Genomic DNA, 15,809 nt, shown 5'->3' on the forward strand with positions numbered 1-15,809 from the left:
CACCACAGCAGATCGCCGGCCTCTTCTGCATTACTGAAAGAACAATGCTGCATGATTCAAATATTATGAACCATTTTAACATGCCAGCACTGAAGGAAAGAGTTAATTTGCAGTAAGACTAGATGCTTATGTCTTACCTTTTGAGTCTCCTTTAGGAGGAGACTCCTTGTTGGAGTGCAGTGAGCAGAATATTTCTACATCTTTATTTAGTAAAAAAATATTTAAGAGGTTGGTTTGCTGGAAATGCTTTTTTTCAGTTCCTTTGGTCTTTATTTTCTGTTTGATTTTAAAAGAAAGTATATCCTCTGTCTTTGAGGGGGAGAGAGAGGTTTGTCTTTTAAGCCCTGTGTATGTGTGTGTGTCATTACCATGCTCATTATGCCTGGCTGTGCCAGTGTTGGGTGTTTTTTAGTGTCTTTTGTTTGGCCTGCCTGACAGAACCCTGCTGAGAGGCAGAAATGGAGAGAGACCTCTGAACAATGTGCTGAGCACGTCTTTTTCAGAACAGTGTGAGCTCTGTTCAGGCAGGAGGGACAGCTGTCTGATCCAGACCCCCGGAAGGAACAGCTGGGGAGGGGCACAGCCTGTGTTTGTATGTAGCCGCTGAGGCATGGACACACACGTTCTCACGTCACTCTTAAACATGCATTTACATTTATAACGTCCAGCACTTTTCAGTCCCATGTAATCTTTCATGCAGGTGTAAGCGTATAAGCTGCAAAATGTTGCCGTAGGCTCTTCATTTGAATCTTTTTACTGGGACGTTGCTGCATTTCAGACGGTTTTTATAAATGTTTGGAGTAGAAACATTGCTTTGTCTGTAGGAATACCACAGGGGATGCTCTTATTTATGCTCGCATGAATGGAGGTCACCTTTTGTTATCAGCAATTATCAAGGAGAAGCAGCCCAGACACCAGTGTGTTTTGAGTATAACCCAGAGGATTTCAGTTTCATGTCTGTGTGATCCTCATGTGCCGAGTACATGGCACTTTTAAATGGAAACACAATAATGACAGTTGTTTAGTATATTTTCCAAATACAGGCTACTAAATTAAAAGCCATATCTTATACTTAAAGTTTTATTGATCCATATTTCTATAATAACGGTACATCCACTGAGTGTTGTGACAAGGGCAGTTTAAATTACTATCTGCCAGTTCACTTCAGGCTTTTTGTCGCTTACATCTTGCTAACTCGCACTTGTTTTTATTATTAGGCGGCTGCAGACCTCCTCTGTTGTGGCTCAGTGTGCTCCCTGCCCAGCAGCTAAGTGTATACAGACATTTAGCTGCTATGTGGGGAATATAGTGGAGTATGTTGCAGGTGAAGCCAGATAATTACCTTTTGGATTTGGTGGTGATCAAAACAAGAAAACCAGAAAAGTGACTATTATGTTTCTCAGGTGACCAACCCAACAGTGTGTATTTCCTCACTCAGCACACCTGTGTCCCAAATGAGCGTTGCCAGGTTGTTGTGTTATCCCGAAGTCTGACAGACCTCGGTATCATTAAATCTAATGTTTGTCACTTCAGGGCGGCAGGCTAATGCTAAGGATTTAGAATATGAGCGATCTGCTTCCTTTGCTGCTGCAGCCGTCTACAGAAAGCTCGGCTTGCTTGCTAGTGGCTGCATATTTCGTAGTTGGACGGCAAGGCAGCCTTGTTTGTTTGACAGCATGCCAAACTAACCCGCACATCAGTGTAATGTAAATGGGTTACATAGCGCCGTAAATAAACAATCCCTCGACTGTAGTTTAGGAGCAGTGTTCATGTGGGCGGCTTTGCAAACCCTTTTACCTGCAGAAACAAGCTACATACACTCAAAAATGATCCTATTGGCTCTTTAAAACCAGCTGAGATTAATTAGATTGTAAGTGGTTAATGACACCATGCAACTTGTATCTAAAGCCAAGCTCTAACATAAATATAGAGGAAAAAGGATCACTTGAGTTTTCTTAATGTTCTCCAGACAAGGTGTTGTGGGTAAAGTGTGAGTAATGTGACACATAACAGGGAGCCTCAGCACCTGCTATGGCTGACTGACTCTTCCAAAATTCTGCAAAGATATTTTAGGCTGAGAAGTAACGTTTTGTAACGATGAGGAGAAAGAGGAGCTGGGTAAGCAGAGGGAATGTTGAATGTTTAGAGACTGTATTGAGGTCAAATCAACGATTTTTTAAAAGAATTACCATCTCAGGGAAAATCTGAGAGGCTGAGCGTGCATGGTGAGTTTGTAATGTGGATAAAGAAAAAGATGGGAAAGGGAGCGAGAAAGGTGGAGTGGTTTTAAATGAGCAGGAGAACCCTGTGTTGCTGCAGAGACCTGTCAAGGTGTCAGCATGTGGGTTTTGATGAATAAACCAGCAGCAGCATCTCAGACCTCAGAAGGAGCAGGAGCTGATCGCGCAGAGCTGCTCGGACAGGCTTGTCAGAGCTGCTGAACAGAGGATAACTGGAGGGGGATGATGTACCTGTAGCTGGGAAGGACATTTAGTTGCTGAATATAATGCAGAACTCAGACCACGCTGCATCAGAGAAACACTGAAGTTGATCATGTGTCTGCAGGTAGCAGAGAAAACGAGATTCTCCATAAACTTTTAGCACGATTACCTTTAATGTCTGAGATAAATGGGCCGAGGAGAAACTAAAATGAATGCAGAGAGGACTCAAAAAAGAGCTCATGCTACTTGTGTAAAGCGGTTTCTTAGATTTTAGTAAATACAATTTAGAAAATATAACGTTGTCTTTGCAAGACTGAAGGTTTCAGGTGGAGTTTGCAGCTGGTTAAGCTGCTGGGTACATAATTGATATTTAATTATTTATGTTTATATATAAATACGTATATCAATGTTAAAATAAATTATTTGCATGTGCATTGGCTTGCATAGAAATGTAGCTTTAGACAAAGTTAAGTTGGCCGAGCTAACCCCGCCAGTTTCTGTTTTCATTCTAAGCTAACTGGATTTGTACTATAGCACATGTTCTCACTCACTGTCATCTCACTTACTGTCCTCGTTCCAGGAATTTGCAAAAAAAATATTTTAGCAAAACATCAAACTTGAACTTTAAGGAAAGTTTTCTTTCTCCTTTGATTGTCTCTCATGCCTCTGCGATTCCTTGTCTCTGTCCCGTGGGATTAATAGTCACGCTTCCTTTTCTGTGTGCTTGTGGTCATTTTGCTCAGCGTTGTTTTCATTGAGTCCTTAGAGAGATCTGGAATTGATCGGAGGTCACCGGCGCATTGTGTCGCCGAGCGTCAGCTGACCCGGACTTACGAAGCTGTGTGGGAGAGACGGAGAGAGGAAGTTGCTATCTGGTGATTAAATCCCGCATGTGTGGGAGAGAAATGGAAGAGGCTGCAAAAACAAGCCTTTGGGATGTAAGATAATCCTCAGCAGACGCCTGGAAAGCTGTACATGTGTGTGTTTGTAAGTTTAGGAGGAAAGATACAGCGGTGAATGCCACAGGCGTGAGCAGGCTTCTGTCTTGCAGTGAATGCAACTTTATCATTTCCTGAGGTTGAGCAACAGGAATCCTTTTCTCTCCCTTTGACGCACAATATGCTGCCATTTACTTTCAAGCCGACTTCTTAAGCCATTTCTCATGCTGATTTTAAATAGACAATAACATCCACTCTCAAAGTTTCCCTCAAAGGAAGATGAAAGTACTGACTTCAGTTATACAAAGGAGAGGGGACCATCTATCCTTTTATTTTCCTTATCTTCATACATTACTGAGACAATATACGCTCAACAGCCAGTTTATTCAAACTGCGTATTAATGATCTATTGCAAATAACACGAAAAAGCTTGTTTCAGAGATACCAGGAGAAGCTAAATAAAGATGACTTATTATGAACTGTGACTCATGCAAAGCTACACTAGTAGAAACTAAGATTAAAAATATGGACTAGAAAAAAGCACAACATTCCCCACATTGAGTTTTTTGCAGAAGGGTAAGGGTTTATGTTAAAGTGGGCTGAATTGTGGTTATTTGCATACCTGTGCAATAGCCTGAGGAATCACTAAGAACTCGCAGTCAGCCTGACAGCTCTTCACTAATTGTAGCTCATTTAGTGTTGTTATATTCTGAGTTTGTCTTCTCTGAGAAATTTCCCTGTAACCTCTCGTCAGAGCCTGAGTTGGCGTCTTTTAGATCTGCAACAATAAAAATCAGGGAAAATCAGCTTATGTAATGCAACAATCAATGAATCTTTTAAGCTCTAATCATATAAAATCCCAATTCCCCATTTTCTGTTGTTGCATATCTTTAAGTGAGGTTCGGAACACCAGTGTTATTTCATGGAAATGTTTACTCAGTGTCTACACATCTGTAGGTAAACAAGGAATTAGCAGGTTGTGTTTGCAGTGTAAACTACAGGAAAATGTCTCTCCTGTCCTTTGTTGGGTTTTTTCCTGCCACGTAAACTCACACGCCCTCTGCTCTGTACTACGGGGCTGCATGCACGACATGTTTGGGTCATGTTACAACAAATACACATGTAGTCACTAAGCTGCCCTGGAGGGGTTTGTGCTATTTGTCAGCTTTGAGTAGGGCTCTCATGTGCCACTTCAAAAACAACAACAGGACCCCGCCCTGTTGGCTCGAAACCTGGCTGAGCTAAACAGCTGGAGCGGATTTGGAAAGCGGGCTGTGGATGTGTGGCAGTGGTCGGTTTCTGACACATGACTGTGATTGAAGTTTACTACATCTTTGTGTGGTACATCTCACTGCAGGTCTTTGTTATGTAAAAGAGGATTTGGTGCTTTTGGTTTTTTATTTATTTAGTTTTTTGGATGAAGAATTGATCACTTTATCGAAACATGAGATCGTTTTTTTCCCCCTTTATTTATTTTTGTAGGTCTTTTATTTCTGCACAGACCACAGACAGAGGGGGGAAAGTCTCATTATAACACATACTCGCCAGGCTTCTCATTTTGCCACTTCCCTTGTGAGTCTCGCGGCAGCTTTCTTATCATCGACCTCTGTTATTGCGTCAGATGATATTTTGTGGCTTAAATTAGATTCGTCTCGTGAGCATGCCTGCAGGTAGTGACTCAGGCTTTCAGCTCTTCCCTTTTAATAACCTGATGGATACGTCAGCGGCCAAGACGTGAGCTTATCTAGTTACCTGGAACATCTGTGCAGTTGCTCGTTGTGTGTGTGTGTGTGTGTGTGTGTGTGTGTGTGTTACCTCTTAAATGCTGAGTCATAATGTGGTTGCAGGTGTCTTTTGGCATGCATCCTCACAATTTCAGACCCCCCCACCACCACCGCATCCCCTTATTTATTTTTTTCTTTCAGTTGTTCCTACTTACACCCCCTTCCTTCCACCTCTGTTGCGTTTCTCTGCAAGTTGTCGTCATAGCAACAGTCCCCTGGCGCTCCATCCCTGGCTCCACGGCTATCCCAGTGGCATTGGTTGTTATCAGCAGCCTAGTGTGGCGTGAAGTGCATTAAGTGGAATCTCCTAGGCCTAACCTTGTGGTACATTAAACCGATTTTAGACGCACTCTGAGATTTTGGGGCAGCAGGCGGCATTAGATGAGGGAGGCCTTTTGTGTGTGTCTTGCGGATTACATTGAAAACCGGATGGCAAGCTTGACACGATGGTATTGTCACAATACCCAGGAAAACACTCAATAACATTTTTCGATACCACAAGGAAGTTTCACCCCAGATTTAACAAAATAATTTCAGATTATCATCAGAGGTTTCATTCATTTTACAGATTATGAACATTTCTTTACAAAACCTAGTAATAAACCAAGGGTACAACAACACAATACCTAAAGTCACAACAACTTAAGTTAGAAGAGCATAAAAGTTGAACTTTGGATAAATTGTTGTGGTTAACATTTCTGATAACTGGTTAATTATTCAGTGGTATTGAAATGGGAATTTTCCTGACCTTGTTTAATTTAATATCAGTGTTTATTCTCTATTAATATTTGAGTATTGATACATTTTTTTTTCTTTTTGACAACCTTAGTGAGGATTTGAGTAAATTAAAGAAAACTTGAGATTGGGCCGTCTCCGGACCAGTTCAATCAGTGGTGATCAGTGCTGCCACAGGGTCGCTGGGATATCGGCTTAGTGGGAACTGTTGCACATAGTGACCGAGCCCGGCAACCATCAGATGCTAACATTACGTGTAGTAGTCCAGCTTGCTCTCTCTTGCAGCCTTTCACCACACGGGCACTAGGATATTTCCTGGTGGCAATCTCGTGCTTTTGGACGACTGTGAACAGTGAACCGGAGTTGGTGGTTTACTGATTACTAACTGTCAGGATTTGCATACATACATCCCAGGTCTGCACAAGCAACTCACTGGCAACAAAATCTAGATAAGATTGGCAAAATATTATATAAAGACCTTGCCTAGATGATAGCTAAAGTATATGTAACACATTTAAAAGGGACCAGTTGTCCTTTTTTCCTTATTTCTGTCATTTATTGTTACAATAAGCATTCATCAGTCAATTTTAGTGTCAAAATTGGGAAGAACGATAAAAGAAACTGCTGATCTACTGCAGTTTTCCCACCCAACATTGTTCAGTCTTTAGCATGAAGACAATGAAGACAAAATCAAGTCCATCGATGCCATCGAGTGAAAAGGACGGTATTGTAGGAAGAGGAAAGATGGCAGGCGGGGAGAAGATAAAAGAGTTCATTGCTACAGATGAAAGCAAATGCTGAAAAATAACCCTCAGATAGGGACCAGTTCTCAAAAACGTGAGTGAAAGCACAAACACGCTTGGCCTTATAATATTATTATTGCATATCATTTGAACATTTGCTCTCTCTGTGTATCATTCTGTTTAGGCTAATTATCTCATCATTTGTATTTGTACGACCTATAAAATATGAGTATGCTCAGTGGGTGTAGACACACTGTAGCCTACCAAGAAAACACACTTCTCTGGATAGAGTCTGACCAATTTATCAGGCAGCAGATATTAGCCATTTGTCCATCTATTGGTATCGCCAGTTATATCAGTCATTAAAGGGAAAATTTAAAAAACTGAAGTAGAGACTGGAGAAACACCCTTCAACCATGTTATGAGTGTGGATGTTGACTAGTTTGTCCACCAGAGGGCACTGTTTGTAATACCACAAACACGTAAACATATTATTATTGCACATAACAAATATTAACTCCTGTATTGTTGGTCTCTATAATTCACCATAGCCTCATTGGTCTGTCCCATCCTTTTTTTTTTTTCTTTCCAAAAATGATTGCAACTATAACTTGACTGAAACATTTTATCAACATGTAGGGTTAATTTGTAGAATTTATGGTTTGTGCCGGGGGTGAGTATCTCTTTTGGTCCGTCCCTGCTGACCACCTTCACTATAGATGTGTGAGGAAAACCGTGTAATGGAAGGAAACTGGATTGTTTTACACTGGAAGACTATCACCATGCATTATTAATACTTATTGATTGACTTTTAACTTGTTAGGATCAGAGAGAAAAAGACTTTGGTTAATCTGTGTGTATATATGTGTGTTTTTCAGCACATGTAGAAAATGAGGAGCAGTACACTCAGGCCCTGGAGAAGTTTGGAGAAAACTGTGTGTACAGAGACGATCCTGATCTGGGCTCGGCTTTTCTCAAGTTCTCCGTCTTCACCAAGGAGCTCACAGCGCTTTTCAAAAACCTTGTGAGTTCACACTGTGTGTGTATGTGGCTGTATGTGTGGGTGGGTAAAGTCCTCTGGGACAAAGACAAATTTTCATGCTGTCCTTAACTGTGTTTATTCCACCGTGTGTGTGTTCTCTAACACACACTGATCACACACCAAGTCCAGCTTGAACTTAAAGCCCTGAGGACATAGCCCTAGTTTTTCCATCAAGACGTCCGAAGAGCCAGTGCAACACCAAATATCTCCTGGATCTAATACTGCCTGATCTGTTAAGCCCAGGTCTTGTGTGAAAGCCAACGCTTTATTAAAAAAATTTGACTCCATCTTGTGAGGTCTGTCGCTCCCCTCGCACACTTTATCAGCTCATACCGAGAACAGGAGCTTTAGATTTTGTGTTGGTGTGATCTCAGCGTCTTATATTAAAGAAATATGAGCTTCTGCCTGACCTGGATGTGAAGATGTAATCTCCAATAGCTTAAGAAAGCACTGGGTTCCTAGATTGCGTGTAGGGGCTGGCCTTTATAGCAGCTTGGAAACAGCCGAGTTAAAGGCAGAATTTGTGTCTTTAACAAGTTTGAAATGTGATTAAAAATGAAAATGATACCAAGGGTGGTGGAATTTTTATACCCAAGACACTGAGCTATGTGTAATTAACCCTTTTGCACCTTCACTCGATGTTTTCTCACAAGCTTAATGATTCCTGAATCCGTTTCAGACTAAAATCTTAATAGCATTTCGTTCAATTCACTTTTGTTTAGATGCCACCGATTCACAATAACAGTCACTTTGTATAGTAAGATCTGACAGTGTTAGAGAGGATCTCCTACAGTTGAACAAATGATCAATTCAGGTCTCAAGCACACAAATCTAGAGCTAAGTCCGTGACTCTCGTGGCAAGCATGGTTTCCAGGAAAAAAATCTGCATTCCTGGACTGGTTAGCAAGTATAATCAGTCCCAAAGAGCGTGCCGCAATAAAAACCTCCCTGTGATTGCTTTGGTTGCTAGCAGACTGTAGTGATCGCCTATAGTTTGCATGTACATGGACTTTTCTGCAAACACTCACCGTTTACTCTCCGAGAAGCAGTGAAACTTGAAAAAATGGAACACCAACCAGAAATCGAGAGCATTCTCCTTCAAAGTAAAAGATTTATCTCACTGCTGCAACCAGAAGATTTTCAACTTTTATTTTGAAGGAGAACAGTATTTGCTTCCTGTTTGCGTGACATTTTTCACAGTTTCACTGCTGTTTTGCAAGTAGTTTGCAAGTATCTGGAGACTTCTGTGCAAACTACTGACGACTGCAGCAACCTGCTAGCAACTAAAGCTATCACAAGTAGTTTTTTGCTGCCAAATGGTCACCAACACGTAACTAAGCCTGTGTGACTGAGACCTTATCTTCATTAAGATGCTACATACTGCAGGCTTAAAGAATAACAAAACGAATGACCTGATTCAGCTGATTTCCAACCTTCCTTGACTGAGAAACCATCCATACCACTGCTTTTATTGTAAAACATGACCAGTTGTGTATACATGCTGTCGCAGTAGATGTTTACACATATTTATTTTTAGTGTTTAGTGACTGTTTCCACTGAACCTGCGTGACGTGTTCTGTGTTACAATTTGTCTGCTAGTTGCTTCTTTATTTGCGCAGCATTAGCCTTTCAAGGCTATTATTTACTTAAGATGAAGAGCTGAAACTCTGGATTTTGTATGTCCACTGCAAGGAGACGCAGCACACAGGACACTGCTGAAAGGATTACGTCTCAGTGACTTTCAGTCTCCTGCTGTCTTAAAATCTCTGACGTAACCTTTCTACTCTTATTTGTGTCTCTCTTCAACTTCCTCCAGTTCCAAAACATGAACAACATCATCACCTTCCCTCTGGACAGCCTGCTGAAAGGAGACCTGAAGGGTGTCAAAGGGGTAAGGCATATAAACAGCAAGTCTTTGTGTTACTCTCCATGTGCTGTGTTTTATACAGGAGGAAATATTAAAGCCATTATTCTTGGATGATGCCCTGAAGTACCTCTTATTCTGCGATAGTGGACAGACACTAAGGGTTGTTCTTGCACTAATTTCAATGTAAATGTCAGCTGATGAACATATTCATCTTGCAGTTGTTTAATCCGTCAAAGAAACCAGATCGCAGAGTGAAAACGGCTCACTAGACGTACAGAGAGACCTTCTGAGTGGTTCAAAGCTGCTGGACAATTATTAACCTCCTTTAGGTGCTGCAGTCTAGCTATCAAGGTTAATAACACGCTGCTTTGATCTCAGACCACGTTCCTGTTCCCAAAAAAGTAAAAGTGGAGCTGGCAACACAGAGAGAGAGAGAGAGATGGTGGATGAAGCAGTTCCTGGAATATACCTGTCTGCAGCAGAGCTGATTCATCAAACTGCAGAATAAAAAAATCAGCCTCTGACTGAATGAATATTAATGTTAATGTTTTTGTGTAGTTATGCAAAACTATGAGGGATGGAGTCCACAATCTCTCAGCTTGAGTGATTATTTATTAATGTCTTTAATTGCTGCTACAATGGTGCAGGTTCATATTAAAATGGCCATAAGGTCAGCAAGCGTGCAAATAACAACACCAGTGAGAGCAGATATTCTTAATAAGGTTCTCTCAGGAGCACAGCTGCTTACAAACATGCTATTTATATGCTTTGTTTGCAAGGGGAGGCCAATCAGATACTTGACTTAAAGGGAGAAGGGCGCTAGCTAATAATGTATTGACTTTTTCAGATCGAGGATGAACAAGGCCCAGAAAATAAAGATTATTTTGAACCATGAATTATGCAAAGCTACTTTTTAGAGGCCGTGAATAGAAATGCGGAGCATATGAATGTTTGAGAACGTGTTACTGTGCATGTGTTTGCAGGATCTACTGCAGTGCTTCTCACTTTTTCTGTTGTGAGATCTAAAACAATATTCATTTGCTTGGCTGGTTCAATCTATAACTGTGTGTTTCTTGTTTAGCTTGGAGAAGCAAAATAGTTTTCTGCCCATCATGGGCGGTTTGTTTAATTTTGCAGTCCTTTCAGGTATAGAATAATAAATATGTTCTCCTGTAAACTCTTCTTCTTGAAAGCCTACTAGGAGTAAACCCTGAAGCTCTTCTCTGAACTTAGTGCTTTCTGTGACATTTCAAGCCTTCTTATAGAGGAAATTAACTGTGTGTGCATCAGAAGTTAGCTGGGGTGGTCTCTGCCTGTGCAGCTATGCTCTGAAAAACCTGGAAACTATTTTAATAGTCCTTAAACGGAGTCTTTATTGATATTTTACGAGGTGTCAAAACAATGTCGTCTTTATTGGGGGAAGAGCTAAACAACCGTGAAATGCCACCAAAACAAAAGCAGTAAATTAAGGTGGGAATAAAAGACCGTAGCTCAGTATTTTCGCAGGTTTTTAGTGCTACGTTTGGAGACTGCAGTAAGCGAGGGAGGGGTGACACAAAGACTCGCAGCAAGGAAATGTTTAATGCCTGCAAACACGCTTTGGTCTGAAATAAAGTGTGTTGAGGTTTAATAGACAGGCCTGTGCCTTGTGTATTAATGCAGTCTGCTAGACGGTCATGTGTGTCCACCAATCAGACTAAACCCAGACAGACACTCATCAACAGTCTCTGCCAATCTGTAATGCAATCAGACTGTCCACAGTGGTCTGTGACCTTTCACTCTCTAGGCACATGATTAGATTTGGTTTCCACTGAGGTATGATGTAGTTAAGTCGGCTCTAATGAGGGTGGTTGCCATGGAGAAGCCAGTTGTCCCCATGACCCCTGGCCACTTTGTGCTGTCTGGCCCCTGAACTGCCCCCCCCCCCCCCTTTTTTTTTTTTTTTTTTGCGTTCTTTCCTCAAGTGTTGTCGTTTTGGCTTCAATCTCCTTTTCTGTTCTGTGATTTCCTGCCTTTGTCCTCTCGTCTCTGTTTTAACTCTGCTGATATCTCCGCCTTTCTCTCTCGACACTCCCCCCCCACCCCGCCCACCCGGCTTTGGCAGCCAGTTGTCTCCGCAATGCTTGCCCACTTATTGCTCATTAGCCCACAGATGATTCTCATTACCCCAGTGGCAAAGGACTAATGAGCTGCTGGTTATTTTATACTTCAGGGCACACTCACATTTACACACACTTATATAAATGTCACCAGTGATGTAGTCACTAAACCTGGAAGTTAGGCTTCTACACAAAGAGAGAGAAAAGGTCACAGAGATGTACAGTAATGTTTACCTGTTGCTCACTTACACAGCCCAGAGGCTTTCCCTCGTCTCTTCCTTATTGCCATTCATTATTCATTATTCCACCACTACCACGGGAAGTACCTGTTAGGAGAGCGGGTGGGGGAGTAGGAAGAAGTCCAGACATGCACGACAGGCTGTTTACACTACAGGGAGAGGAACAACTGAAGTATAATATATTAATTGGCTGATGTGGATGTCATTAAAGAGTAATGTATTTAAAAGATCAAAGGAGCTTACGAGGAGGAATGCATTGCAATGCGGATGGGAATTATGTACTTCACCAGTCACAAGCAGGAACAAGATTTACACATTTGTACGCTCATTTTAAACGAGTTGTGGTGTTTTTGGAACAAATATGCAACAATTTTACAAGCAAATCAAACTCGCCTCGAATAAATGTTGATGACGGAAACCTGAGTTCACTTTTATTAATGTAGCTTCGAAAGCAGACCGTGCTTGAGGTAATAAAAGGAACTTGTGCTGATTTCCCTATTTTGTTCTTTGACTTTAATAGAATGGCTTTGCATGATTTAGGGTTCAAAATAATGCTTGTTTATGTTATACCAGTCCTGAATAAGACATCTGAGCTCACCTACCGTTTTAGCACCTTAAGCCCGTCTTACCTATAAGTCCCCCCCCCCCCCCCCCCCTTTTTTTTAATAGGTAGGATTAACCCTAACTTCTGCCAGTAACTCTTTACTCAGCATTTAAGGCTAAATGTATATCTTGATCAGATCATTTCTCAAAAATTTACACACAAAAGAGGGCAACTAACAGTAACACCTCAACAAATGAGAAGTATGCTGCGTATTTTGAAATGTACTTCCCTCTTGCCGTTCAGTGCAGATCAAAAATGCAGTTTGGTCTCTTAAAATTCTCCACGTTCAACGCTGCGGTGTGGCAGCTTCAGTAGTTACCAGCCTTTACATTTGATTTAATTCAGGATTTAATGGCTTTCTGGTGACCGGTGCTCACATAAACCCTGTTAATATTCTGCCAGTGCTGTCTTCAGCAATGAGTGCAATGAACTCACTCTGCAAGAGGCAGCAGCTAATGGCTCTGGGATTAGAGGGCTAACACTTAACAACCTGTCACTGCTGTTACTTGATTAAAAACCCCGACCATCTTATCACAAAGGAGAATCAAGATTTCATGTGTAAAAGTCAATTTTAAGGCAATGCAACACCCTTCTTCTCTTCGTATTTTGCTAGGAAAATGTGAAATGCATTTGTTATGACCATCTTTATTCTTCAACACAGCCTGAAGTCTCTCAGGCTTTTTGTCATTTCTTTATGTAGTCTTCAGGAATAGTTCTCCAAGATTCTTGAGTGACATTTTGCTCTGTTTTTTGTCAAGATAATCCAACACTGCTTCATAATGTTGTGCTCTCTGGGGAGGCGATCCATGTCTGATGGTGTTGCACTGTGTGTGTTTTTTTTCCACTCATTATGTCTTTACTGAGATCATTGTGATGCTGAAAAATGAATGTATTCGTGCTGCCAGTGAGAGGCTTTCCAGATGGTACTCCATGGTGAATTAAAAACTGATGGCAATTTTCTGTGTTCATAATTCCATCAATTTTCACAAGCACCAGTGGCTAAAATGCACCTCAAACCACGACAGTGTTTTACAGATGGTCGTGGAAGTTTTGGTATACCTCAGCATTATTTCCTTGTTTCCCTTCTTATAGAAAATGGTCAGGTACAAGGACTGGACTGAATGAAAAATCGGCCAATATCCAAAGCAAAACCTTGAAAGATTTCAAAAAACATGAAGAACTATTGATCAAGACCACTTTGAAAAAAATGACAGGAGTAGAAGAAAGTCTGGCTGCTATGAAGAAATTAGTGGTGGCTAAAGAAGTTTTGCACAGTAATGAAATTAAGCCCTTTCACTGTAGTACCAACAAGAATGCCGCTGTGAGGGTCAGTGGAAAGCCCAGTAGTGTTATTGCTGGAGATAGACACACTCCCACTCAGGAGAAATTAGAAAGTGTTGATTTCACCAGTCTGTTCTGCTAATACTGAATTGTGAGAGTGGATGCCTGCATGACATCATACCTGCCGTCTACTCGCTCATCACATGCTTATGGAGAGGTCTCTAACACACCGTGAATCATATCAACTTATCAGTATTCAACCCCAGTGACTAAGGGGTGCAGAACCTAGTGTGTGTGTTTGGAGCTTTGGTGGGGGGAAGCTAGTGTGGACTAATGCATTTGGATTGAGGGATATTAGTCCAGCTGTGTCCCCCCCCTCATTGTGTTTCAGTGGATCGTGAACACCCGAAACCGCCCACGCATGCTAGCTGTTGGAGGTTTTTTAGATGAGAGCTGATCTGTGTTTGCTGATCTCATTAGTTTGCAAACCAAATACTCTGCAGCATTAGTGCTTTTAAAAATGACATTGGCAGACATTTAAAAACAGCACAAGGAAGTAGGTTAACGTGCCAGTGGACCTCCGCTGTAGTAACCCTTTCGTAGCACCACGTCACATGTAACACAGGCTTAGTCATTATTCTGGTGGCCTCGCATCAATTCAACTCCAAGCATTTTTATTTATTTTTTTGCAAGTCATCCCTCTGCTTTCTCCCTACTTTCCTGCCTCTCTGAACCTCTCTGTAAAAAAATAAAAAATAAAAGGGAAAAAGTAGGTCAGTAGACAGTTCTACAAAGTTTTAAAGTTAAGAGCCTCCACATCATTGATACATTCGAGTTTCATCTTATTACATCCCTTCTTCTGTTTCTCCACTCTTGCCTGATCATATCTAAGATCCCGCTGTGACATTCAGGGGTCTTTTTGCTGCTCACACTTTCTTCCTTTCTCTCTAAATATTCTTTAGCCAGTCTGTTAAATGATGACAGTAACATTTCATTTGTTTCTCTTCCTGATAGGCCCCCCAAAACATGCTTCTTTTTTTTTTTTTTTGGTCCATCTTTGGCTGTGACGATAGAAGGATTATGGGCTGCCAGCCAATGCAAATGCTACGTAGTTCTTTGTCTTTTGTGCCCTCTGTCTTCTTTGCAGCAGGCGATAAGCTAACACACAAAAAAGATCCCAAACACAAGCAAGAGTAATCCACAGTACTGTTTTTTTCACATGTTTTTGACAGCTGCAGCATGTAGTGATTCTGCCAGGGTGTACATAGACCCCACACTCCCCCAGTGGCACCCTTACCTCTCATCAAGAGCCCTTGAAAAGGACTCCGATCTACTTTAGGTTGCACATTTAGTATATCTGTAGGAAAAGGTGTGAGGCACGTATTCCAGGAGCTGCTAATCCTTCACATGTATGCTCCTTGTATGGTCCTGGGTAGTAAAAGGTCGCCTTCTCCATCTTTAGATTCAGCCAGACAGGATGCAGAGTGCTAAAAGCCTGCATATCTCTGAGGGAGTGTTTTGCCCCTGTGCCTTGTCCTATTCTGCTCTGCCCTTCCCTGCCCAGTGATGCCTCTGTCTGGTATTTTTAGCCATTGTTACCATTTTTCCTCCTCTCTCCGGCTCTGACATTTCCTTCCGCTTACCCTCTTTTTTTCTTTTTTTTTTCTCACTTGCTCTCTTGACCTGCAGTTCATTCTTTTAGTGGCTTCCTTCTACCCTTTGACAATTTTCCCCGCAGTCCTGTTCTTTTACGTTGGATTTTTATAACCTTTTATACTCTCTTTTCTCTGGCGGTTTCTGCCGTTGAGCTGGATGAGTGAATGGCTCCCTGCCCCTTGAATTGGCCCAGTGAACCATGTTGTGATCCTGTGGGCCGACAGGTCGAGCCTGTCACTCCTCTGCTGTTGAAGTGGAGGTCAGCGGTGGGGATCAGCTCACTCTGGAGATCTAACAGTGGCACTGAAGCCGTAAGCAAAACCTAAGGCAACAGAAATTCATAGCAAGGTGAAGAAAAGTGCTGCATGATTTGGTTTGGC

General features: G+C 41.7%; 1 protein-coding gene across 4 annotated transcripts in view; it reads left to right on the plus strand.

The window, feature by feature from the left end:
• The window catches only part of asap2a (ArfGAP with SH3 domain, ankyrin repeat and PH domain 2a), a 58,717-nt gene that overhangs the window by 18,489 nt on the left and 24,419 nt on the right, over window positions 1-15,809 (plus strand). For all 4 annotated transcript variants that reach the window (XR_003270733.1, XM_026153075.1, XM_026153076.1 and 1 more), the window contains exons 3-4: window positions 7,520-7,665; window positions 9,500-9,574. Coding sequence is in view for 3 of the 4 variants with exons in the window: in XM_026153075.1 (XP_026008860.1) it covers window positions 7,520-7,665; window positions 9,500-9,574 (221 nt within the window). In the remaining variant the exon portion in view is untranslated. The remainder of the gene's footprint in view (window positions 1-7,519; window positions 7,666-9,499; window positions 9,575-15,809) is intronic.

Source organism: Astatotilapia calliptera, chromosome 19 (genome assembly GCF_900246225.1).
Source record: "Astatotilapia calliptera chromosome 19, fAstCal1.2, whole genome shotgun sequence".
Classification (NCBI taxonomy): domain Eukaryota; kingdom Metazoa; phylum Chordata; class Actinopteri; order Cichliformes; family Cichlidae; genus Astatotilapia; species Astatotilapia calliptera.